Raw genomic sequence first — 26,033 nt, forward strand, 5'->3', positions numbered from 1 at the left:
GAGGTGTGGCTTCTCCAGCTCAGTGCTGTGTCAAATTCGTCATCAAAGTGGGACTGCGTCATCAAATTGGAGAGTGGTGCTTGGGTTTACCCTGCAGTGAGAAAGGAGCAAATCACCCTCTAACTAACGATTGAGGGAATCAATGGGAAAAAAAACACTTTGGGCCTGTGTATGAAGCCCTAATAGCACTTTATGATGTTTAAAGCACAGAAAAGTCCATTTAGCTTTACATTAACAACGCTAAACACCGTCAGTGTGCTCGGCTCAGCTGGGGAGCTTCAAGCTGAGAAGAGTTTGATGAAAAGGTAAAAGCCAGCATGGTCACGGACGGTTTAGCTGAACCAGGTTTAAACCATAAGCCTGGCTCTACTGAGAACACTTTGATGAAATATCCCATAAGTCTGTTTTTTGAAGTGATACACCGAGAAAACAAGTGGCTGGAACAGAGAATGAGCAAACCCTGCGCTCAGTGCGAGCTTGTCTGGATATAAAGCGGTGCATTGAGTGGTTGTTGTGATAATATATTCACCTCCCCGTGACAAAATCGGCATCTACCTGCTATGGAAGCACATAGACAATCAGCGAAGGTGGAGTTATGTGTTGTTAGAGACTTTTAATGCCATAATCTACAATGTTGGACTTTTAAATGCTTTTTATCCATATGGATCCTTATATTCTCTCCTACCTGTTGTTTAACAGTGATTTACAACTGACAGCAAGTCTCACCCTCCATGTTAAAGTGTATCTCCCATATTAAAGCTCTCATAAAGCTTTCAAAACGTATGTTACAGAAATGAATAAAAATAATAATAATAAAAACAGTTAGATTGGTACATTTGTTTTCATCCCTTGTTTGTGAAGCGAAACTTGAGACGTTCTATATATTTGTGGGTGGGATCCAGTCCTTGATTCCTGAAACTTTTAGATGTGTGTCTTTATTGACATTAAAACAACAAACAAAGCGCAAGTTTCCAAACTACAGTCAACAAAAAGACATACATTAAGTTGCTCACGTAATGAAAACAGAGGATACAATAAACTTGGTTTATATAAAATCAAAATTGTGTTTCTATACAGAGGGGACTGATTTATTTTCAATGTGTCAAAGATTGTGTATAGTTTCTATGCTTTAGTAGTTTTGATCAATTCTAATTTGATTAAAAATATTTGAAAGTACGTGATCAACTTTCAAAATAAAAAAAGTAGTAGTGTGCCCACAAAACTGACACGAGGGAGCGTTACCAATGCACATAATAAGATTTATTGTTATAATTTTATAGATTTGAGGAATAAAACAGTAAAAACCTTAATTACTAATTAAATGAATCGAAGCCGGTGTAAACTCGAGCAAGCATATGGAAAATGTGTCGACTTTACAAAGGAAGTAATAAGAAATTTCTCTACTTTGATAATGTATTATTACATCATATAAGTAAATATTGTGTGCACATGTGTGAGAGAAAGGGATTTACAGTATAGGACATTTCTAATTAATATAATGAGGAAAAACTAGTACAAATTTAGAAATCACCATATGTTGAAAAAACATTTTATTGTTATTGTAGAAAATACAAAATATTCATAAAAGATAAAAAAAGAAAAAAACGTAGCATAAGATCATATCAACTACTGTATAGCTATAAGCACTAAGCTATAAAAACACTAAAACATTGATATCAATTATTTCCTTGAACCATTGCAAAACAATGCATTCATTGTAGCAAGGTGCGCTAGAAGCTGCTTTAATTAAAGAGCAATGTCTCATAGATGAGATGATACATTCACATGAGAAAAGAGACACAGGCTTTCCTTCGTATCATTGCACGAAACATCCTACGTCCTCGTTATGATGTCATGGAGGTGGATCGGAGTCTTCATAGGTGGTGTGACGGGTCTGCTGCTACTAAAGGCTAAGGTTTTTGCTGATCACGTGGAAAAGTAGCACAGAATGGCTTTAAGGATGGAGAAGACGTTAAATAACAAACTGATAGTGATGAATTGCTATAGTGTAAATACAAACATTTAAATGTAAATAGTAAAAAATAATAAAAAACTTTAATCAATGGTTGATTAAGTGTCTTCAGCATGCTTTTATGTACTAATAACAACAGTAAGGAAATCTTACATTCTTACTAACTAACTAAAGAGCCAATAACTGCAATGTAACTAAAATAAGAGAGTTAATGAGTAGCCGGGGATCACATAATGGGGCAGGTCTCCTTTCTGGGTCCAGCCTGAGAAAAAAGATTCACAATGTTTTAAATCATTACAATAATAGTTTCAAAATAAAATAACAGTCCATGGTATGTAAAAAAAAAAGCTCTATTGGTTCCCAAGTGGACCAGATTGGAAAAATCCTATTGATAATTTTATCAACCTACACTTAACAGTTAATAAACTTTACTTTGAAAGTCATGTTTATCATAATTTATGGCCTATAAGGGCAACTGGCGACCTGTCCTCGGGGCCACATGTGGCCCTCGGTTTGAAACAAATCCAAAAACATATAAAATGGCAACAGAAACACACAATAGGGATCAAAAAGCACAAAAGAACCGAACAAAAATACAAATATAGAAAACCGCAACATAAACACATAAAAGGATTTCAAAAACACACAACGACAAAAATACACAATAACACAAAAAATACAAAAAAATAAGGAAAAATATACAAAACAGCAACATAAATGCACAAAATTACTGTGATAGATAAAACATGTACTAAAAATACAAAATACGACAAAAAGATGTACAAAACGACAGCAAAAACACACAAAATGAGTTCATAAACACACAAAATTAAAACAAAAATGCCCACCATGACACTAAAATCACACAAAATATATAGATAAAGAGAGACAAAACTCTTAGTTTTTTCCTGTATTAATGCAATTTATTAATCTATTAATGCTCAGATTGTTCCTTATTCTAAATACTGATATGAATGTTGATAATGTGCCCCTCAGACCAGATATAATCACATTCTGTGGCTGTGATAAAAGTCTCCTGTGCTCACCCTGCAAGGCGTACTGGTGTCGAACACGTAGGAGTGGGGCAATAAACCCTCAGAGATGCCTCCACTGCGGGAGGAGCGAGAGGCTGAGGTGACGGAGCAGTTGGAGGATTTATCTGCAGAAAGTCCGCAGGAGCCACAGAAGACGGTCCGGTTGCGCAGGTTGTAATCACTGTCTGCGCACGTGCTGTGAGCGACCTGCTGAGGCCCAGAAACACAGGGTCAGATCAGACTACTAGGAACTCACATTTATAGATATTTAGTGATACTTGGCCTAAATCTCAGTTAAAATAATATAGGTTTTATCAGTTCACTTGTGTTCTGTTATTTAAAAAACCTCATTTTCTATAGACTTATGCCATGAGCTGTACCTACATTGACATTTCTAATTTTTCTTTTTTAAACCAATACATTCAAAACTTTACTAAAACTCCAGTTAACGAGTGAAATTTCAACCAAACACTATAGAACAAGAACACCCACTGGTTCATTTTAATTTGGAAATAGCTGCGCATGAGTTCTCTGAAGACAAATTTCAGAATAAGGATTAAATGCTTAGTGCATGTGAGTAAGACTGATGAAAACCAAGAGAAAAATGACGTGAAATCTAGAGAACATTACCCCATACACAGTGTCAGTTGTTAAATTTGAGTCCGGCTTAATTTATTGTATAGTTTTAAAAGTGTTCCATTCATTGTTAGTTTTTAAAGTATTTGTGTTCATCTTGATCCTAAAAAGCTTTTCTCACCATGTCTTCGTCCTCGTCTTCACACTGAGTGCGCGTGACCTTCCTCATGGCCATTTCCTGAAAGAAAAGGTGTCAAAAATGTTCACTGATGTGTCTTTCCCTTCAATATTTGAATTTCTGCAGTGTGAGGAACGTGTTGAAGTACCTCTCCACCAGCGCTGATCAGAGTGGTTTGGAAAAGATCTCCAGTTCCCCATGAGTTCTGAGTCTTCCACACCAGGTCTGAAGGGGGTTTATGAATCCCGCCTGCGTTAGCGGCCCAGATCTGCAGAGAATCACAGCCATCTCTCTTTAATTTGGATGTTTTTTTTCCAAAGTGTTCCTGTAACAGTTACTTTCTGTGGCCAAAAACAGATAAAATATAGATATATTTTACACTAAATTTTCAAATCTGAGAAACAGTTTTTACAAATACCTTTTCACGGAACAAATGACAAAATAAAACCAATAAAATGTATTTATTTACTTCAAATTTCGGCCCATTCATCAATGGTCGTGATTGTTGAGTAGAAAAACACTAACCGTGACCCTCTGTCCGGCCTTCAGGGTGAACTTAGCCGGGAACTTGAAGACGATGGGGGTAGCAGATCCCACCTGACGCTTCACCAGCCAGTTCCCCAAGTTCTGATCCTACAGGAGAATAGAGAAGGATAATGTTCAGCTGAAGAATCTAAAAATACACAATGACCAGATAAGTTCTTCTGTATCGTCTCATCTCACCTCATCTGCCTTGTTGCCGAGTCTCACGTACTTCCCATCCAGGTCGACCACATCCACTGTGACCCGCCCACTGGCAGACGCCTGCTGGGTGATGCGGGTACGGGACACGGTTCCACCTGCGAAGCTGGAGGCCTCGCTGTCCGTGTCGTTGGGGCGTCGCCTTTTGGTCGGTGAACTCTGGGAGCTGTGAACCGCAGAAGAGGAAGAACGACTTCCTGTCACTCTGACCGGAGGCGGGCTAGGGGACAGACGCAGCCTGGAGGGACAAAGACAAGGATGGACATGATGGAGATACAAGCAGAAAGAAGACAAATGCGTCACAACATCTACAAATATCCTAAGCTGGTAACTCCTGATCTACGCACCTCTCCTCCTCGCCCTCCAGCAGCTTCCTGTAGGCACTGATCTCCATGTCCAGGGCCAGCTTCACATCGAGCAGCTCCTGGTACTCATCCAGCTGCTGCTGCATCCGCTGCCTCATCTCAGCCATCTCCCTGTCCTTCTCCCCCAGCAGACGGCGGGTGTTGTCCCGCTCCCTAGAGAGAGCGTCCTCCAGGTCCCGGATCTTGGCCTCGCGAGCAGCCATCTGATTGGTGAGAGCAGATGATCAGTTTCACTCATATTTCTAGGGGTTCCAACACATTCTCATCAAATTGTCCATCTGTGACTCAGGTTGTTGAGGCTTTACCTACGTGTCAAAGATTTTTGGGCAGACACAAATCCTTAAGATGGTCCTAATATTGGACTAACTAACTAGTCAAACAAGTCAAATTCCTTGTACTGTCCTCAAAACTGTACATGGCAAATAAAACATTTCTGATTCTGATTCTGATGCCTTGGATGGCCACTCTGTCCCATTGGGTGTCAATGGGTTAATGTGGCTGATATTGTAAATATTTTTGGGACTACTTCAGTGGTAAATAAAAGTGCTATCACATTCAAGTCCATTTGTTATGACACTTAAAAATAAGAGTGATGAAGTCAAAGGCTTTTCATCACCTGTATATAAAATTAAATTAAAACCAAACACAATGGGCTTATTTGGTCCAGTGGGTTTCGAAGAGAAGTGTTGAACAGCCTTAAATTAAAAAGTTACCGCTTTTCCATCTCTGTCCACTACGACAGTGTATTATGGCCACATTAAAATAAAAAAATCTGGGCATTATGAGGTTAAAGTTGTAATTTTAATTACAAACAGGATCTTGTCTGCATTTAGTGAAGTTTGCATTCGTTCTGACAAAAGAACCAGACTGATTTGGAGCAAATAGCACCTTTTATTGTGGAGGAGGAACTGGTTGGAAGTGGTTTACTTCAGGGTTATTGGTGTTCGTTAAGTTCACTGGGAATTCTGAGCGCTGTACCATTACGGGTTTTTTAAGATACGGCTTTATTCTCATAAAATTAAGACTTTATTATTGAAATATTACAATTTTAATCTCATGGTGCATAGATTTTTATTTTATTTTAATGTGGCCCTGACAGGCCATTGTAGTCCGCTGGGAACCATGCTGATTTTGTAAAAGTGAAGAGAAACTACAGATGTAAGGTGCAGAACTGAACAACAGATGGCAGCCAAACCCATCTGATGGCCTGTGATGAGCATATGTTATGTGTTATAAAGAAGGCTGTGATTAGCATGCCGCTAAGTATCAGCTAATACCACGTGCTCACTTGTTTCTGCAGCTGGTTGAGCTGAGCTGACATGGACTCGAGGCGAGATCGTGTCTGCTGCAGCTCCTCATGAGTCGCTCCGAAGAGGTGGCTGCTGCGATCGGCCGACAGATGGGCGTTTTCCAGCTGAATTAGAGATCAGAAAGTTAGTGAGTATAGGCCATGATGGTGTCACCTAAAAGGGTTTCAAGCCACTTACTGTGGGGGAGGGGGGTTCTATATCTAACTACCATCAGAATTGGTTAAAGGGAGGCTTAAAGGGCAGAGCCATCATTATGTCACACAAACAGAGCATACAGGGAACAGCTGATCAGCTGGAAGTTTGATCAGTTGGGTGTTGGGGTGTTTCACATGCTATTCTGGTAAGACTGTGATTGGTGTCGCCATAGATTTTATGCGGGAAAATTAGTAATTTCAACATTATTGTGCCCTAGTTAGCACTTCTACTTATAAATAAAATACAAAAGAAGTATTTTAAAAAGATGAAACAAAGCATTAAGGGGCAACATCTATCTTTTTTTTTTTATTTGAATTTCTGGCCTCAAACTACTAAATCTCATTTGTCATTCCTAGGTGGGGCCATTATTTTAAAGGAAAAAAAGGCCCATAATTTGCATTAGTACAGTATATGAAATCCAAGCAATAAGTGAGAGATATCAGTGCCAACACGATCTTCACATTAAATTTCCTACATTTTTTTGACCAATTTATTTCTATTTAATTAAGGGAAATATTATGTAATAATTTGAGGAAAATTTAAGGATTTTGTAAGAATGTTGAGATTTTTCAACTGTTTAACATTAAAAATGAATGCAACCATGTGATAAAAGCACTGGGAAAACAAATCCGAAGTTGCACTCCCTTGAACCAAGCAGCAGCCATGTTGAAAGTCTTAGGCCAATCTTAGACTGATCAGCAGAGATATTTGCAGAAGAAACACACACACACACACACACACACAGACAGAGGTTCCTTGCTTTAAAGATACAGTAGGTAAGTAGATCATTCATGTTTTCCCTGTCATTTTTACTTTCTCCAGTGGGCCGAATTGGATGCTCTAAAAGGCCGGATTTGGCCGATGGGCCATGAGTTTAACACATGTGCCGTAGATCTATTTATTTATCTTTATTTTTCTACCATTAGAAGCCAGTAGGTGGTTCAGGCATCTAATAATAATGATGATGATGTTTTCTGGACTTCTCGGCCTCCGTGTGAGACACTTTCCTACATCTATGAGGAATGTCAGCGAGTGTTTTGTTCACACCTTTCAACTAAAAATACACAATTACAACTTCTAACAGCGACACACAGAATCTAAGCTGTGATGTGATAGTGTGGTGTTGGTTCTGCTCTATTGGCCCCCCATGAGTAAACTAAACTAAACCTATTGTCACTAAGTTATCTATGAATATTAGACGTTGATCTACCTTAGTGTTGTAGGTTTTTTCAACCTCTTCTTTGTAGAGTTTAATCTGCAGTTCATGCTGGCTGCGCATATCCATCAGTGCGTCTGCCAGTTTGCTCTCAAAGTCCTGCTGGTGACCGTTGTCCAACTCCACCATACGAGACTCATGACGCCTCTTCGTCTCCCGCAGCTCCTGTTAGAGAAACACCAGCACATGCCCATCACATCCCCTTTATACCACTACTAAACACAGCTGCTCTACTGGTCAGAGCATTTCATTACCCTGACCTCAGAATGAAGGTTCTTCTGGAACTCCAGCTCTTCTTTCAGTGTCTGGATGCGGTTCTCTCCGTCCACCCTCCTCAGCATCTCATCCTGCAGCTTCTTCCGGACGTCGCTCAAACTGGTTTCCAGCTACAAGTGGAAGCAGAGAGAGGACAAGGTTTGGTAAAAGGTGGACTTCAAACATCAGGGCATAATAATCGACGAGTGTAAAGAGATATAATGCATTGTTCACATAATTGCAGTATTACGGGAAAGTTTTGTGGAATTATTGATTCTAGAGGTGAAATTGTTCCCGTTTACTCTAAATTAACTGCTTTTTATGAAATGGCATCTTCGAAAGCAAACCTTTTGTCACCTTCATAACAAAAGTACTAAGTCAATTTTGGGACATTTTGAGAATTTATGCCTAACTCGTTTATTTTATAATATCTTTTTATTCTTAATTATTCAAATTTTTATTTTTAATTATTCAAATTTTATTTTTAATTTTTCTCATCTTATTTGAAATTATTACAATTTTATTTTTACTTTTTTAAATTTAATTTTAAACAATATTTTGTTGTGAGGATGACAATTTAAAAGAAAATGGAAAAATACAAAATAAAAATGATTTTAAAAATTAAATAAAAATAAAAAATACTTTTAGTGTGACTAAAAGTTGTTCTTTGGAAAAAATACCTGCACTACTTGTATATATGTTCATAGGGTTAGGGTTAGGGTTTTTTTCGCACCATCCAACAAGTCACATTCTTTGAATTGTTTTAAAAACTTTCTGAAATAAAGTTTTTGATTGTGCATCGTTGGCACAACCTCGCAAATCCCCTTCAAAATAAAAGCTTATTGCGTTTTTCCTTTTCAGCCAATGCAAAACTGTGTGATTGTCTGTGAATGACTAACTTCTTTTTTCACAGCTACAATAAAACAGGAAGATGGATTAAACACAAGTATTGAAAATGTGCATCTATGAGTTTTTACCCATTGTGTTCAGGAAATGAGGAAGATGATGAGAAACTATCTGTTGATGAGCTGACCACAGACAGACTGAGCCTGATGGCTTGTTTCCACCTCACCTTGGCGACCTGCGCCTTCAGGTCCCGATTTTCCACGTCCAGGTTCCGTTTCTCTCCCAGTGCCGTAGTCAACGAGGCGTCCTTAGAGTTCAACAGAGCCTCCAGATCCTTGAGCCTCTGCAGGGCGGCAGATAACTCCGACTCCTTTTTTGTGTTCCTATGCAAACAATGGGAGAGGATGGATGCTTTTAAATACAGTTAACATAAAGCTAATGAACCAGACTGGAAATCATTGGATGATTCACCAAGGGTGGAATAATGTAATTTTTTGTTTCATATACTATATATATAATATATATTAGCAGCCGATCCATTTAGATTCACTGTATCAAAAACTTCCCCTTTGCTTTGTTTCAGCATTCAAATGTTGTTGTTTTTGTTGAGAATTGACTAATTTTCATCTCTCCAACCTTAACTCGGACATTCTTATCCATACCATCTATCTATCTATCTATCTATCTATCTATCTATACCATAATGCAACAAAGGTCTGCGTGCGTGTGTGTTTGTGGAGCAAATATCTCCCCGGCGCGGTGTCTGTTCAAATGGAAACTTTGTCAACGGCTTCCAAATACCCCGTGTGTGCATCTGTTGTTTTGGTGTAATTTGGTCATTTCAAAACGTTTATTTTCATTTTATTTGGCCCTGATGGCACATTCAAGTTCACCCAGAAGTGAAGCCTATTCAGCTTTTGACCTCAGTGTGAGGGGGCGCTATCGCACCATCTATATCTGTTTCACTGCACAGCTCCTCACAGTGGCGAGCTAGAGTCACGTGTGCGGCCAGAGCCAATTTGACAACTCTACTTAAGCCCCCACTATATGAATACATACTTCTGTACTGTACTAGTAATAATAATAATAACAATAATTATTATTTGTTTATTTTGGATTCTTTTTTGCTTAACAAATGTGTATTTGTTCCTTATGTTTGAACTGCTTATTGATGCTTTATTAACTTATCTATTTTGTTTACTTTACTTTGTTATGGAATACAACTCGATTCAATTATATTACTTATTATATTATTATTATTATTATTATTATTACTTTTATTATTATTATTATTATTATTATTATTATTATTATTATTATTATTATGACACTATACTATTGTTTTTTGTGTTATATTGTTAGAATTATACTTGTGTATTTGAGTGTTTCATTATTATTACTACTATCGTCATCGTCATAATTATTATTGCAGTTATGAAAATTAACTAAACTAATTGGTTTTAAGAGTTTTTTCATTTCCTCAAAACCTGTTTGAGCCAGTTTGTCTCCGGTTTGGTCGGGGAATTTTAAGCACAGAGGGATGATTAAAATAAGCTATTGTAACTCCAGTAGTTTTCTCTTCTTCTCTGATGCAGATGTGATTGATGTGAGCAGAAACTGGGAAAGACCTCGGCACCAGTGACTCATTCTGTCCTGAAGTCTGTGGAAACCCACAAACCCACAGCCGTTGGTGTTTGGCTGGAGGTGCTGCCATGGCAACGGCTGGCTTTTGCCAAACACACATTTTTACACTGCTTCAATATTTATGGAAAAACATTGAAGGCTTTTTAAACACTGCCACGTACTGTGTGTGTGTGCAGCCTATAATGATGATGGCTGTGGTGAGGGGAAAGAGTTAGTCATCTCAGGCTGTGTATGAGAATATGAGAAAAGACCGTCAGCAAGTTTTATAAATACTTACAACATCACCGTACTATGAATAAATGAGGATCACATGCAGGGAGCTTGAGAGGAATGGAGCCTTCAAGTGAAAATTCAGATCCCAGAGGCAACAAACCATCTCATGATATTCATTAAAAACTGGATTAAAGATGCACTTATTCACATAATTTGGATTTCAACCATGAGAAATGTTGCTAATCCTTTGAGCACATTATGCTTTTTCTGATTCTTTCTTTTTTGGAGCTAGAATCATAAGGTCCCATTAGGTTAGGAAAGTCTGCTACAAAGTATGTTAAAACTGCAGTTTTAGTCCCATGAATTCAATGTATTTCAAGATTTCTAACATTTTGTGGGAAAAATCTGAAGGTGTACATCAGCTAAGTTTGGTTTGTTATAGTCTAAGTTTCACTGGACGGTGTAAAATAACTTGCCTACTCAAAAAGAAAACGTGCTGAACTCCTCCCACTCCAATAAACTTCCTATTTTATCTCGTAAGTTGATAAGACACGACACAAAAAGACAAGATGAGCTAAGTTAAGATAAGCTAAAACAGGATATGATTAGATGAGCTAAACTAAAACAAGCTAAGCTACAATAACATGAAATAAGATAAGACAAAACAAGACTGGACAAGATAAGACAAGACTAGACGAGACAAGATTAACGTCTCATTTCCTCTTGTAAGATGATAAGATAAGACACAACATGATACAAAAAGACAAGATGAGCTAAGATAAGCTATAACAAGATACGATTAGACGAGCTAAGCTAAAATACTAAAAAATAGGATTAGACAATGTAAGACAAGCTAATCAAAGACAAGTTAATTGAAGACAAGACAAGACAAGGCTAGACTAGTCAAGCCAATAAAGGGCAAGTCAAGACAAAAATCTTAATGTATATATTTGGACCACCCAGGTGAACGTTGACCCACCTGGCTTTCAACTCCTTGTGGTCCTCGCGCAGCTTGCCAAGCTCCAGCTGCATTCTTGCTCGTTCCTTGGCTACCGAGTCCAGAGTCTTCCGAGCATCGGCCAGCTCCGTCTCGTAGGCGGCCTTCAGCCCCGTCAGCTCCCGGCTCACCTCCGTCTCAGACTCAGTAATGCGAAGACGCAAGCCGGCGTTCTCGGACTCCAGGAAGCGCACCTTGTCGATGTAGACGGCCAAGCGGTCATTGAGGTTGCAAAGATCTGCTTTCTCCTGGAGACGGGTGATTCGGTTCGGGGACATGGGGGTGTTCGCACCTCGAGGAGTGTTTTGCGGAGTCGCCATTGCACCTTTCTGCCTATTTGGTGGCAAGAAATTCATGAGAAAAAATAGCCCTTTGTAAATTCCACAACAGTTTTAGGAATAAATCTGGCCTACATAGTCTTCCTCCTGGTCCCAAAAGCACCCGAGTATTTAGTTTTTGGATCAATGGAAAACTGTTCTCTCCAATAAACGCAAAAAATCTGGACAATTATAATGGATGATATGATGCTTTTATTTTGAAGGGGATTATGTTTTGTTTTGTTTTGTTTTTAGAGAGAAATAGAGAATCCTATCAAGTCCTTTCACATTTCTAACACTAGAGGGTAGTACAGTAAATATTACGCTTTACACCAGTGGTCCCAAACCACTGGGCCATGGACCTGTACTGGTCCGAGGACCATTTGGTAGCAGGCCACAAAATATGTTCTAGAATTAAAATTGGCACTTTGTCGCTCACATGTCTTTTACTTGACTGCAAAACAAGAAACAAAATCAATTACGTCGGGGGTTCAGAAATGTCGCGTGGACAGACATGTAGCAACTATGAGGTGTAGCCACATTAGATATGGGCCAACCAATCATATATCAAGTTTTTTTCTTCCCTCTCTGAGAAGTGCTCTACTCGCACCCAATGATGCATGAGCTCCCTTTCCAGCAGTTTGGAGTGACTCCAAAAGCTTAGTGTGAACGCAAACTGGGCCAAACCCAGACGTTAATGAGGTGTATCCACCCATTTGGGCGTGGACTAATCTAATTTCAAACAAGGATAATAATTAGAATACTGATCAAATGACAACTGATTACATTGTAACGAGGTACAAAATGCATTTTTATGTCCGAATTTGGCACCAACAATGCTAGAAATATTTCAGCCCTTTGGGGAAATTAGTTGCGAACCCTTGATTGATAAAAAATAGTCTCATGCAGCCGGGCATGGTTTCATCAGTAAGCTTTAGCATTTCCTGTGCCTGAGCAGGATAAGCGGGTACAACAATTATTAAAAGCAGGTGTTTTAAAACAAAGTTTTTAAACTATTAAACGAGCCCTGCAACAAAAGCTCAAAGGCACCACCAAAAAAAAAAAAAAAAAAAAAAACCCAAAAGTCATTTGATCTTGTTTAAACTGATGGCCATCAATAGGTTTTAAACAAAAACCACACAAACTAAAGATTTACCTTTTTTTTTTAATCCAAGTAGATGAAGAAAAGCTGTTCGTCCGTTCGAGTCTTCAGGCCAACGTTGGCTCTTCAGGCTGTTCCTGCTTCATAGGGACTAATGAAAGGGTGGAGCAGAGGCTGGCCTTAGGTTTGGCTGTCCTGCCTCTCCCTCCATCGTTTCCCTCTGTCTGTGTCTGTACTGGGTGTGCTGGAGTCTGACTGGGTGAGTCACAAAGCCATGTGATGCATTCAAAGAATCGTTTGAAGCAGATCCTCATCCTGAGAGTTGACTCACGTACACTGTTCCAATCAAACCACAAAGTTTACACAAAGTTAAAAGCAGTTGCGTAAAGCATTCAGGGTTGTTGAAAGACTTCTTAATCCCTCTGAAAGTCCACAGCTACACAAAAAACTGGATTATTGTCAATGCTCATTTCTTTAAAAAGTCGTGGTAAAAAATTGTGCTATATTTTTTTAGTATGTTTCTAAATCAGTAATTTCACTTGTACTCAAGCACGTTTTAGAAGAAGTCATTTGTTACATTTCTACACCCAATCGTTATTGAGTAAATTAAAAAATTTTGGTGATATTATTTCTTTTCCAACCTTAAGCCAGCAATTTTTGAAGATAATGAACATTGAACATAATCCAATGTTCGACGTCCAATACCATACTTTTATTGGTGTTGTTTCTTTTTTTTGACTGTGGAAAATAAATTAAATTCCAACTGTGCAAGATTGTGTCTCTTTCTTTTTAAATGTATACATAAAGAGGTTTACTGTATGGAAGCAAACCGTGGAGGTGAAAGTAACTAGTAACTGAATTTGAGTACTATTTAATTGAGCTAATTTTTACTTGTACTTGAGTATGTTAAGTATGACTTACTTGTACTCGAAGTACAATTTCACTCAAGTAACAGTACTTCTTCTTGAGTAGGATAAATCAGTAGTCTTTACAACCTCTGAGTGCTTCCCAACCATTATGTGGAAGTATTTAGCAGTCATCTTTAAACTAATAAAATTACCTGTTATATTTTACATTTAAAAAATAAATTAAATCAAATGAAAATGTAGCAGTAAAAATAACAGAATGTATTTACTTTTCTTGAATAATGTGTATGAGTACCATAGGTGTATCCACTGGGTGTGTAATAATCAGAGTAATCTCACCTGAAATTCCACTTTTTTGGAACAAAGAAGGCGAGGCAGTAGGGACATAACTTTCCATTGATTGCTGAAGTGAGGAAGTTATGACATTTGTTTAGCATCAACATCCATCCATTTTCATACCCGCTTATTCCCGTTTAACAGGGTCGCGGGGGTCTGCCGGGGGTACATCACAGGGCAACACAGACACAGACAACCATTCACTCTCTCATTCACTGGGTGGGAGGAAGCCGGAGTACCCGGAGGAAACCCACGCAGCACGGGGAGAACATGCAAACTCCATACAGAAAGGACCCAAGTCCACCCCAGGGCTTGAACCCAGGACCTTCTTGCTGTGAGGCGGACGTGCTAACCACTAAGCCACCGTGCGCCTGCATCAACATCCACAAGTTGAAATATATAGTAACTAAAACAAGCACAAATGTGAACAGCAGATGGCAACAAAACAACATTAATGCACATACTGCAGAGGCGTGAAAATGTCCTGAAATGACTTCGACATCCCTGAAAGAAACGTTTATAAATACCAAGAAATTTGATTGGACAAGAGACTTTCCAGGAGCGCTGATAGAGCAACAGCAGCAATGGGACTTACCGGTACTCATGTTCTGAAAATGGCTGCCAGCCATTTTCAGAACAACTACCCCCTGACTGCCAGATATTTGAAGGCTGCTGATCAATGTCTGGGTCCATGTTTGGCCAGATCGTTCTGTCACATCTTGAAAACACAGCGTAGAACCCAAGAAAGAGACAAAGGAGTGAGTTTTGAGTGGATTTATTTATTGTACACAGATAAGTAAATCCAGGCAGCTGTGGTGGTGATAATCTGTTAGTGGATGAGTTGAGGCAGGCTGGGGGCGCTGGAGTTTAAACAGAAAACACTGGAGAGAGAGAAATAGAGATTCAGATGAGTGGTGAGTTAAGCACAGACAATGATTCCATAGAATAGGCTCAAGACCTTGTGAGAGAGAAAACATGTAATACCACTCAGGAAGACGTCACTGGTGCTGATGAGGAGTCACTGGTGCTGATGAGGAGTCACAGCAGGGCTTAAATCCTGCTGCAGATCATCAGCACTGATTCTAGGCAGATGTGTTGCTCTCCAGTCGACTCCGAGCAGCAGCCACGCACTAGATGCTCAGAAAAACCACTTATAAAACACAAAATATGAATGATATACACAAAATTAAAGCAACGACAGAAGATGGTTACCAAAATACAAAATATGAAAGATGTACAAAACAACAGCAAAAACACACAACATTAAAACACATACAGTGATGCTAAAAACACAAAAAAATACTATGACCCTCAGATCAAATACAATCATATTCTGTGGCGGTGATAAAAGTCTCCTGTACTCACCCTGCGAGGCGTGCTGGTGGTGGGCAGGCAACTCTCAGAGATGCCTCTACTGTTTGAGAAGGGAGAGGCCAAGGTCAGGGGGCGTTTAGAGGATTCTTCTTCAGTAAGTCCACAGGAGATGCAGACGGGGGTCTGGTTGACCTGCTAAGGCCCAAAAACACAGGGTCAGATCAGACTACTAGAAACTCACATTTATAAAAATTTAGTGATACTTGGCCTGAATCTCAGTTAAAATAATATAGGTTTTATCTGTTCACTCGTGTTCTATCAAAAAACCTCATTTTCTATAGACCTCTGCCATTACCTGTACCTACATCTGTTCTGTTCTAAATTTTAAAAAAAACCGAATGCCTTGAAAACAGTTACACTATACAACAAGAACACTGGTTGGTTCATTTTGATTTGGAAATAGATGCGCATAAATTCTCTGAGGACAAATTTCACAATAAGGATCATTAAATGCTAAGTGCATGTGAGTAAGACTGATGAAAACCTGGACATTTTCCAAGAGAAAACATTAACCTGTGCACATTGTCAGTTGATAAATTTTAGTCCAGCCTAAAATTCTGTATAGTTTTACAAGTGTTGCATTCCTTGTTTGTTTTTAGATGATTTATTTTCCTTTTTGATGTTAAAAAGCTTTTCTCATTATGTCTTCATCCTCATCTTCTCATAAAGTGCACGTGACCTTCCTCATGGCCATGTCCTGAAAGACAAGGTGTCAAAAATGTTCACTGGTGTGTCTTTCCCTTCAATATTTGAATTTCTGCTCATGTGATTGAACACTTGAATGGATGGAAGCAGTCGGGCCAGATTTGAAGAGCGTATATTTTTCGAAGTGTCTTAACAAAGGGCTACATTTGTTAAGTTGCACTGAGATAAAGTAAAGGTTTCGTAGCCATCAGGGTTACTGAGTATGAAGCCTGTTACTGTGTATCACACATGCAGGGGACATGTTGAGCATTGGTTGTGCAATGACTCTTTTACTCTCTCACTGAGCTTACTACAGTTCCCAGAAAACAAATCCTGCTAATTATTTATTGTTTCAAGTGTAAGGAACTCTTTTTGTGGCATTTATTATGGCTTTTGTGTGTATGTTGTCTTGTTCCTTCTTAATTTTAATGGTGCATTTGTTGGAATGCCCGTTATGTGCCGTGACATGTTGGAGAACTCTATGCATGAACCATCCAAACATGTAAATGGTTACCGTGCTGGTTTAAGGGTTACATAGTCATATTTTCTTTGAACCACTAAACTGTTTTCTGTGGTGTTGCAACCAGTTTGCTACTTGGTTGGAGTTAAAAACCAAGGCAGGGTTTGCTGCTCAGATGCACACATGAGGAAAAGTAGATGTTATTTTACAATGCGTGTTCCTTAGCATGCTAATCTGATTAACTTTGTTGAATAAGCTACACCTTAATGAAGAAAGACTAGTTCAGGGTTTTGGTGGACTATTTAAAGATTGTTATTCTACAATGACATCGGCCTGGGCATTAGCTTTAACCACCGAGACAATCGCGCACATAAGTTATTTAGTGGTTTTGATGAAGAAGGAAAAAAAAAAAAAGACGAGATCATGTTTCCATGTATGGCTTTGTGAGTTAATCAGTAGTTACATCATGGAAGTACTGCATTTCACAGTTCACTTCTGACACAAATATTGTTTTGAAAATGTGGCTGAACCTTTTTCATGAAAGTAAGTTTTCAGGGAACATCTCTGGAAATAAAGCCTGAATCTTTGCGTGTGTGTGTGTGTGTGTGTGTGGGGGGGGAGTAGAAGCAGTGTGAGGAACGTGTTGAAGTACCTCTCCACCAGCGCTGATCAGAGTGGTTTGGAAACGATCTCCAGTTCCCCATGAGCTCTGAGTCTTCCACACCAGGTCTGAAGGGGGTTTGTGAATCCCGCCTGCGTTAGCGGCCCAGATCTGCAGAGAAAAAACAAATACAGATATTTTTTACACTAAATTTACAAATCTGAGAAACATTTTTTACAAAAAACTTTTTATAGAACAAATGACAAAATAACAGCAATAAAATACAATTTCTTTCAAATTTTGGCTCATTCGGACCGAGTCCAGGACTAAACCAGTGTGAAAGCACCCTAAGTATTCATAAATGGTCGTGATTGTTGAGTAGAAGAACCACTAACCGTGACCGTCTTTCCGGCCTTCAGGGTGAAATCAGCCGGGAACTTGAAGACAATAGGGGTAGGAGATCCCACCTGACGCTTGACCAGCCATTTCCCCAATTTCTGATCCTACAGGAAAATAGAGAAGAATAATGTTCAGCTGAAGAATCTAAAAATACACAAAAGCCCTCATTTATCAACCTTGCCTGAAAACGGGTGCAAATCTGAGTGCACATTTAGTCATACGACAGGACCAACGTGTGATTTATGAAACATATGTATCTGACCAATCCCAACGTACAAATGATCGGGTGTTGATAATAATTGCAGCAGCTGAATTTCATAGTCATTTACATGTGACGCCCTCCTGTTTCGGAGGCCCCGCCAACTAGGAAACTTTTCTAAGATGAAAATCGACATCCTCACATCTGAGGTGGAGCAAAACAAAGATTTGCTTTTTAAATGTGTGAAAACTAGAATTTAAGAAGTGTATTTAAATGAGGTGTGGAAGAGAATCAGCTCCTACAGGTGAAGTCTGCCCCCCTGTGTGCACTGAGAGCAACTTAACAACAGAAATCCTGAAGAAACGCACAGATATGATGTTTATATCAACCTCAGTGTGCACGCTTTAGGCAATAAATATTGCATTAAAAGAAAATTACGATCTAAACATTTTTTGAAAATGACTAAATATTGTCCCTTGTGTGTATTATACCTTCAGCCAATTTCACCTATAATTCATCACATTACCCTTTACTGCATCACATTTGTAGAAGTTTAAGGAACGATTTACATGTGTGTGCGACTGTGTGTGTGGGCGCTCTGGGTGAATTTATGTGCTCCTGCTCAGTAGCAGAGTTTTTTAGCTAGATTATATAAATATACAATAGATAAATAATTTAGTTTAATTCGTTTTAATAATCCCTATAGGTCTGTTTTGAATGTGTCTGCTTATGCCTAAATGACAGCTGAGTTTTTTTTAATACTTTATTTTCAGTCTCAGTCAGATTTTGCTGCGCTGAACCACTAATCCCCACACTCAGATTATCGTACACGAACTCAGACCTGACATGAGATCTTATCGTCGCGAACGCTCACGTCAAAATTGATAAATACAAAAGCTTGCCTGAATTTGGTCGAACACACGTCGTACGTTCAGATCTGAACGTACGAACAGTTGATAAATTGGTTTTACTGTTTTTATGATCTCATGTGCAGTACTTTGGAAGTGTTTTGTTGTTTAAATGTGCTACATTAATAATAAATAAGGGCCAATGACCAGACGAGTTCTGTAGCGTCTCATCTCACCTCATCTGCCGTGTTGCTGAGTCTCACGTACTTCCCATCCAGGTCGACCTCGTCCACGATGACCCGCCCGCTGGCTGACATCTGCTGTCTGACGTGAGTGCGGGTGCTCTTGGTGCTGTTGAGCAAGGCTTCACCCGCGAAGCTATAGGCGGCTTCGCTGTCCTTGTCGTTGGGGCGTCGCCTTTTGGCGTTGTTGTGCACGGCTCCACCCGCGAAACTGGAGGCCTCGCTGTCCTTGTCGTTGGGGCGTCGCCTTTTGGCGTTGTTGTGCACGGCTCCACCCGCGAAGCTGGAGGCCTCGCTGTCCTTGTCGTTGGGGTGTCGCCTCTTAGTGGTGTTGTGCACGGATCGGGAGTCAACTGCCAAAGAGGAGGAAGGACTTCCTGTCCCTCTGACCAAAGCCGGGCTAAGGGACAGACTCAGCCTGGAAAAGCGGAGACAAGAATGGACATGATGGAGATACAAGTTCAGAAAGGAGACGGATACGGATGCTGCAACATCTACAAATATCCTAAGCTGGTAACTCCTGATCTACACACTTCTCGTTGTTGCACTTCAGCTTCTTCTTGAAGCTACTGAACTCGTCCAGGGTCATGTTATGCTGTTGCTGTTGGATCCGATGCCTCATCTCAGCCAACTCTCTGTCCTTCTCCCCCAGCAGATGGCGGGTGTTTTCCTGCTCCCTCAAGTAAGCCTCCCGGATCATGGACTCCTAATCAATGAGAGATCAGGTTTAGGGAAAAATTTAGGGGTTCCAACAAATTCTCATAAAATCTATTGTCCATCTGTGTTATGTCAAAGCTTTCTTGGGCAGAAACTAAACTCAATGGGAGACTGACTATCTAACCAACCACCTAAGTAACTAACTAAGTAACTAACTAACTACTGCCTTGCATGGCAGCTCTGTCCCATTGGGTGTGAATGGGTGAATGTGGCTGATATTTTGTAAATATTTTTGGGACTACTTCAGTGTTCAGTGTCTTCATCTATCAAGTCTGCTTGTTATGACACACATAAATAATAGGGATGAGGTCAAAGGTTTTTCATTACGTGTACATAAAATCAAAATGGGTTTATTTGGTTCAAACGGGTATCAAAGAGAAGTGTTGAACACCCTTAGATTCGAAAGTTTACGCTTTTCCTACTTTGTCCACTACGACAGGGTATTAGGGCCACATTAAAATAACAAATATTCTGGGCACTACAAGATTAAAGTCATAATATTTTGAGGAATTAAGTGGCAATTTTTTGAAAAAAAAATCATATTTCAATAACATCGTAATTTATGAGATTGAAGGCAGAATATTTTAAGATTAAAGTCCTAATAAAATTGAATTCCAAACAGGACCTTGTCTGTATTTAGTGAGATTATAGCCCATCATCACCACACTTATCAGTTTAAGGACTTTAGTTTTTTGAATTTGTTCTGACAACGAACTGGGAGGAAAGGGTCGGCTTCAGGACTATCGGAATTCCGAGCGCTGTACCATTACGAGTTTTTAAATCATTACAACATTATTCTCGAAATATTACGCTTTTAATAAAATTACGACTATTCTGAAAATTTGACTTTATTCTTGAAATATTACAAATTTAATCTTTTAGTGCTCAGATTTCTCTTTATTTCAATGTGGCCTTAATACGCCGATGTCGTCGAGTGAGAATCGCGTAAAAAAGTAAAAATTACAGAAAAAACATGAATGATTGTGTAAATGAAACTCAACACTTCTGGTGCTTATATTGCATGATTACAGTATTTTTAACTGTTGAAAAAAAATCTAAATTCTTACAAAATCTTTTAATTTTCCTCAAATTATTACATAATATTTGCCTTAGTTAAATAGAAATTGGTCACCAAAATAAGAGAAATTTAGAGAGAAGATCCTGTTAGGACTGATATTTATCACTTATTGCTTGAATATTGTCGGTTTCTTACATATTTAGTATTTTATGTAAACGTAGAAGTGCAAACTAGGGCACAATAATGTGGAAAGTACTTGTTTTTCCACAAGAAATCTGTGGCACACTTAAGATCAAACTGCTCTGCATTTGGCCCCTGAACTAAAATGAGTTTGACACCCCTGCAGTAGGTGGTTCAGGCATCTGATGATGTTTTCTGAGCTTCTCTGCCTCATGTGAGCATCTGACTACACGTGTGAGACACTTTCCTACATCTATGAGGAATGTCAGCGAGTGTTTGGTTCACACCTTTAAATTAAAAATACACAATTACAACTTCTAACAGCGACACACAGAAAATCTAAGCTGTGATGTGATAGTGTCGTGTTGGTTCTGCTCTATTGGCCCCCCATGAGTAAACTAAACTAAACCTATCGTCACTAAATTACCTATGAATATTAGACGTTGATCTACCTGAGATTTGTAGGTTTTTTCAATCTCTTCCTTGTAGAGTTTAATCTGCAGTTCATGCTGGCTGCGCATATCCATCAGTGCGTCTGCCAGTTTGCTCTCAAAGTCCTGCTGGTGACCGTTGTCCAACTCCACCATACGAGACTCATGATGCCTCTTCGTCTCCCGCAGCTCCTGTTAGAGAAACACCAGCACATGCCCATCACATCCCCTTTATACCACTACTAGACACAGCTGCTCTACTGGTCAGAGCATTTCATTACCCTGACCTCAGAATGAAGGTTCTTCTGGAACTCCAGCTCTTCTTCCAGTGTCTGGCTGCGGTTCTCCTCTTCCACCCTCCTCAGCATCTCATCCTTCAGTTCCTTCCGGACGTCTCTCAAACTAGCTTCCAGCTACGAGTGGAAGCAGAAGATAAAAGTTGGTAAAAGGTGGGCTTCAAACATCAGGGCATAATAATCGTTGAGTGTAAAGAGATATAATGCATTGTTCACATAATTGCAGTATTACGGGAAAGTTTCGTGGAATTAGGGCTTCTAGGTTCCTGATGCTTGAGGTGGAACTGTTCCTGCTTACTTTCAAAAAACTGATTTCTATGAGTAAGTAAAAATAGCGTCTTGTGAAACAAACATTTTTTCACCTTCATAACAAAAGTACCTAAGTACATTTTGGGCCATTTTGAGATTTTATAGCTAACTCATTTATTTTATAATACATTTTTGTTTTAAATTATTCTTGTCTTAATTAAAGTTATTTTAGATTTTTATTTTTATTTGGGACAGTATTTTGAAATTTAATATTTTATAATATAAAAATACATGAGTTTTGGATTCAAAGACAAAAAAACTACACAGGCACTTTTGTTGTCAGGGTGGGGATTTAAAAAAATGAGTGTGTTTTTAAAAATTAAATAAGAATAAAAAATACTTTTGTGATAAAAAAGTAGTTCTTTGGAATAATAAAATTTTTGATTGTGCATCGTTAGCGCTTTATAAATAAATCCCCTTCAAAATAATAAATAATTAATGCATTTTTTTTTTTTAGCCAAGGCAAAAGGTTCTGAAGTGTGACTAACTTATTTTTTACAGCTACAATAAAACAGGAAAAAGTATCAAAGAAGTCAATTTATCAGTTTCTACACATTGTGTTCAGGAAATGAGGAAGATGATGATGAGGAACTATCTGTTGATGAGCTGACCACAGACAGACTTAATGATGATTTGTTTTCACCTCACCTTAGAGACCTGCCCCCTCAGTTTCTGGTTTTCCACCTTCAGGCTCTGGTTCTCTCCCAGTGCCCTATTCATCAGACCCTCCACATGCTGGAGCTTCTTCAGGGCGGCAGATAACTCATGCTCCTTTTCAGTGTTCCTATGCAAACAATGGGAGAGGATGGATTTAATAAACATGTACACTTTACAATGCAGTCATAAAGATAATTAACCAGAGTGGAAACCATTGGATGGTTGAACAAGGCTGCAATAATGTAATGTTTAGTTTCATATATGTAATATACAGTATATTAGCAGCCAATCCATTTAGATTTATATTTATTGTATCAAAAAGTTTATTTGCTTTGTTTCAGCATTCAAATTGTGTTGTTGAGAATTGACTTATCTTCATCTCTACAACCTTAACTCAGACATTCTTTCATTTTCTGTATTACTTTCTTCTTGCACGTCTTAAACTTAAGTAGCTCAAGCAGAAGTATTTGTATTATTATATATTATGTGTATTTAACCATTTCAGAGGTTGTATACTTTACACAAAACAAGTTTCGATTTTCCTTAAAATGATGGGAGTGAGCAAAATATTTGTATTTATTATCATTATTGTTTTTTAATGTTAGAACTTTTAATGTGTATATACTATAAATAATATATATATTTATATGCATAAGGGATTGAAACTTTACGCTGCAGGATGTAAGCATCTTTCCTTAAAAATGATTATATATATATATATATATATATATAACTATAATATAACTTAATATTGTCATTATTACTATTATTATTATAATTATATTGTTGTATGACCATCAAAATGTGTATTTCTTAAAAATGGTTAATTAAACTATTTTTATATTACTATTATTATTGTGTTATTATTATTATTATTAATAATAATAATAATAATAACAACAATAATAATAATAATCAATAATAATAACAAATACTATTATTATTATCATCTGTTTTTCTGGTCTAAAATGGCCAAACTTCTTTCTTTACATTTATACATGATTAGATTTTGTAATAAGTAATAAATGTGCATTATTTGTATCTGTTGTTTGAACTGCTTATTGATGCCTTATTAACTTATATATTGTTTTTATCTACTTTACTTTGTTATGGAATACAACTATTAAATTATTTTCCTATCATGACAATCACTATTATCATTATTTGTATTATTATTATTTTTGTTATTACTAATACTATTGTTATTGATGTTTTAATGTTAGAATTATACTTGTGTTTAACACAAATGTATTTTTGAGTGTTTCATTATTATTATTACTACTTAGTACTATCATCATCTGTGGATTGTTTGTATGTAAGGTTTTAATGATGTAAAGCACTTTGAATCATATTGTATTAATGAAAAGTGCTCTATAAATAAAATTTGATTGATTGATTATAATTATTGCCATGATGAAAATTTGACTGGCCAGTCAAAGGGCAATGCAAGACAAAAAATCTTAATGTATATATTTGGATGATCTGGTGAACTTTGACCCACCTGGCTATGAGCTCATTGTGGTCGTTGCGCAGACTCCCGAGCTCCAGCTCCAACAATGCTCGTTCATTGGCCACCGAGTCCAGAGACTCCCGAACGTCGGCCAGCTCCGTCTCATAGGCGGTCTCAGTCTGAGTGATGCGACGTTGCAAGAAGGCGCTCTCGTTTTGAATGGAGCCTGCCAAGGTGACGAAGGTGTCAAATTCTTCCTGCAAGCCATTCAAATCTGCTTTCCTCTCGATGGCGGCGTTCGCATCTCGAGGAGGGGTCTGGGCGTTCCCCATTTCACCTATTTAGTGGCAAGAGATTCATGAGATAAATATCAATGCACACAAACAGAACAATATTAAAATATTAAAAAACGCTGCTTATCTGTTTTTTCTGTATTGGTTTTAAATCAGTAAATTGGTTTTAAAATGTAAAAACTAAAAAACGAAGGGTACCTGGATTGTATCCACTGGAGTCAATAATCTGAGTAATCTTACTTTTTTAAGATCACAGTGAGGCAGTAGAGGTCGATTAAGATAGACTGTTTTCAGCGATTAAAGTTGAGATCGAACTCACGCCATATGAGTTACTCGAAGTCTGACGTCATAACTAGAACGTGGTGGATCTATTTGTTTTGGGGAGCAAAATAACTGATTAAGCAAATATCAATATATTGTCACTTATTCGTGTTAACTAATAAAATGCGTTTGTAGAACTGTTTTATAAAAGCAATATCACACTGGAGATCGCGCTGTTGTGCTGAATATCAGCAGTGGTGTGATTATCACACCAGCACGATGTTTTATTGTTTACACAGTGCTCTTATTTTGAAAAGAATAACTTCCGGTCTCACATAATGAAAATCATGTCTGTTAATTCCTTCTTGACCCTGATAAAGAAATATGCCTTTACTTTCAATTTGAAATATATATATATATATATATATATATATATATATATATATATATATATATATATAACACATTTATTTTAAATAAAACATTTTGCTATAACGAATGATTTGAAGTGTTGTGGAAAAATAGAAACATTTTGTTGCAGTAGTTTATGGTTTTCAATCAAATTAAGTCGTTTTAGCTTTAAAAAAAATAATAATGTTAATCACATGTTGTTTATCTAAAGCGAAAGTGATCATTGGCAACGAAACTGTAATGTAGTGAATTGAAGAAATCGCCAGAAAGTTTATCTGTCTTTTACTTCCGTAAATTTACATATTTTCACATGTGCATTAGCGCCCTCTGCTGGCTGTAAAGGCTTAAAACATCGACTATCTGTGGAAAACACTGAATATCCGTTTAAACGTTGTACCTTTCAACACAGATGCCAGACTTACATATACATATTTCCCTTTTTAACAATAAGTGTGGCCTTAGAGTGAGGAATCGTTTGGAAATGTCAAATGTGGGTAAATCGTAAGCTATCGTCCCTAAGCCAGACGTGTGGTGTCATGTGGTTTGTGGGAAAACCCGGATTGGACCACGTCGGTCACCTGGGCAAAAGACCTGAAAAAAACGTGCAGGGAAGTGCGTGTGATTGACAGATAAATGACACACACTGAGGAACAGCGAAAAGGGATTACATTAGACAGTTAGTTTAATAATAAAGTGCATTAATCGGTGCGCAAAACGGTTTGAATGAGGACCGGGCGCTGAAATGTATCTATTTTCCGTGTTTTATCCAGTAAATGTGTAATGCAACAGGAGTCCCGTCAGTGCAACATGATAAAGTGTGACGTGTTGACATGAAAAAGCGAGAATAAAAGAGAGAATATTGGTGTTTTTCCTCTGAGGTGAAACTACTCCACTCCGTGTCTTATAGGGCGCAGCCCAGCTTTGCGCGCACAAACAGCCGCTGTGCGCCATAAACAGAGGACACCAAGGACAAAAAAAGACATCCGAGCACAACAGGGCGGAACCCGGATTCTATTCTGATAATCCCCCGGTTGTCCGTG

The 26,033-nt window shown here is 38.2% G+C and overlaps 2 protein-coding genes across 12 annotated transcripts; both read right to left on the reverse strand.

The window, feature by feature from the left end:
* Nucleotides 1-1,535: 1,535 nt before the first annotated feature.
* Nucleotides 1,536-14,885, reverse strand: LOC114472453 (lamin-A-like). 5 transcript variants are annotated; one of them, XM_028461708.1, is made up of 15 exons: nucleotides 14,759-14,775; nucleotides 14,167-14,230; nucleotides 13,016-13,297; nucleotides 11,525-11,875; nucleotides 8,915-9,071; nucleotides 7,848-7,973; nucleotides 7,582-7,752; nucleotides 6,155-6,280; nucleotides 4,849-5,069; nucleotides 4,484-4,739; nucleotides 4,286-4,393; nucleotides 3,909-4,028; nucleotides 3,764-3,820; nucleotides 3,019-3,216; nucleotides 1,536-2,234 (listed from the first exon to the last, which is right to left on the reverse strand). In XM_028461708.1, the coding sequence occupies exons 4-15, from the start codon at nucleotides 11,860-11,862 to the stop codon at nucleotides 2,199-2,201; spliced, it is 1,914 nt and encodes a 637-aa protein (XP_028317509.1). In that variant the 5' UTR covers nucleotides 11,863-11,875; nucleotides 13,016-13,297; nucleotides 14,167-14,230; nucleotides 14,759-14,775; the 3' UTR covers nucleotides 1,536-2,198. The 5 variants fall into 5 exon arrangements, with proteins under 5 accessions (XP_028317509.1, XP_028317510.1, XP_028317511.1 ...); XM_028461709.1 differs by lacking the exon at nucleotides 14,167-14,230 and having other exon boundaries at nucleotides 14,759-14,885; XM_028461710.1 differs by lacking the exon at nucleotides 14,759-14,775 and having other exon boundaries at nucleotides 11,525-11,877; nucleotides 13,019-13,297; nucleotides 14,167-14,382.
* On the reverse strand, nucleotides 14,861-25,866 carry LOC114472454 (lamin-A-like). 7 transcript variants are annotated; one of them, XR_003675108.1, is made up of 12 exons: nucleotides 24,562-25,866; nucleotides 24,080-24,365; nucleotides 22,570-22,705; nucleotides 21,604-21,729; nucleotides 21,338-21,508; nucleotides 19,504-19,676; nucleotides 18,965-19,388; nucleotides 17,678-17,785; nucleotides 17,334-17,453; nucleotides 15,529-15,672; nucleotides 15,148-15,293; nucleotides 14,923-15,044 (listed from the first exon to the last, which is right to left on the reverse strand). XR_003675108.1 is itself a non-coding variant. In XM_028461712.1 (10 exons), the coding sequence occupies exons 1-10, from the start codon at nucleotides 24,358-24,360 to the stop codon at nucleotides 14,876-14,878; spliced, it is 1,689 nt and encodes a 562-aa protein (XP_028317513.1). In that variant the 5' UTR covers nucleotides 24,361-25,866; the 3' UTR covers nucleotides 14,861-14,875. The 7 variants fall into 7 exon arrangements, 1 of the variants encoding a protein (XP_028317513.1); XR_003675107.1 differs by having other exon boundaries at nucleotides 24,520-25,866; XR_003675109.1 differs by having other exon boundaries at nucleotides 15,529-15,669; nucleotides 24,080-25,866.
* Nucleotides 25,867-26,033: the final 167 nt, after the last annotated feature.

The sequence above is a fragment of the Gouania willdenowi genome, chromosome 11 (assembly GCF_900634775.1).
Source record: "Gouania willdenowi chromosome 11, fGouWil2.1, whole genome shotgun sequence".
In the NCBI taxonomy this organism is placed as follows: Eukaryota; Metazoa; Chordata; class Actinopteri; order Blenniiformes; family Gobiesocidae; genus Gouania; species Gouania willdenowi.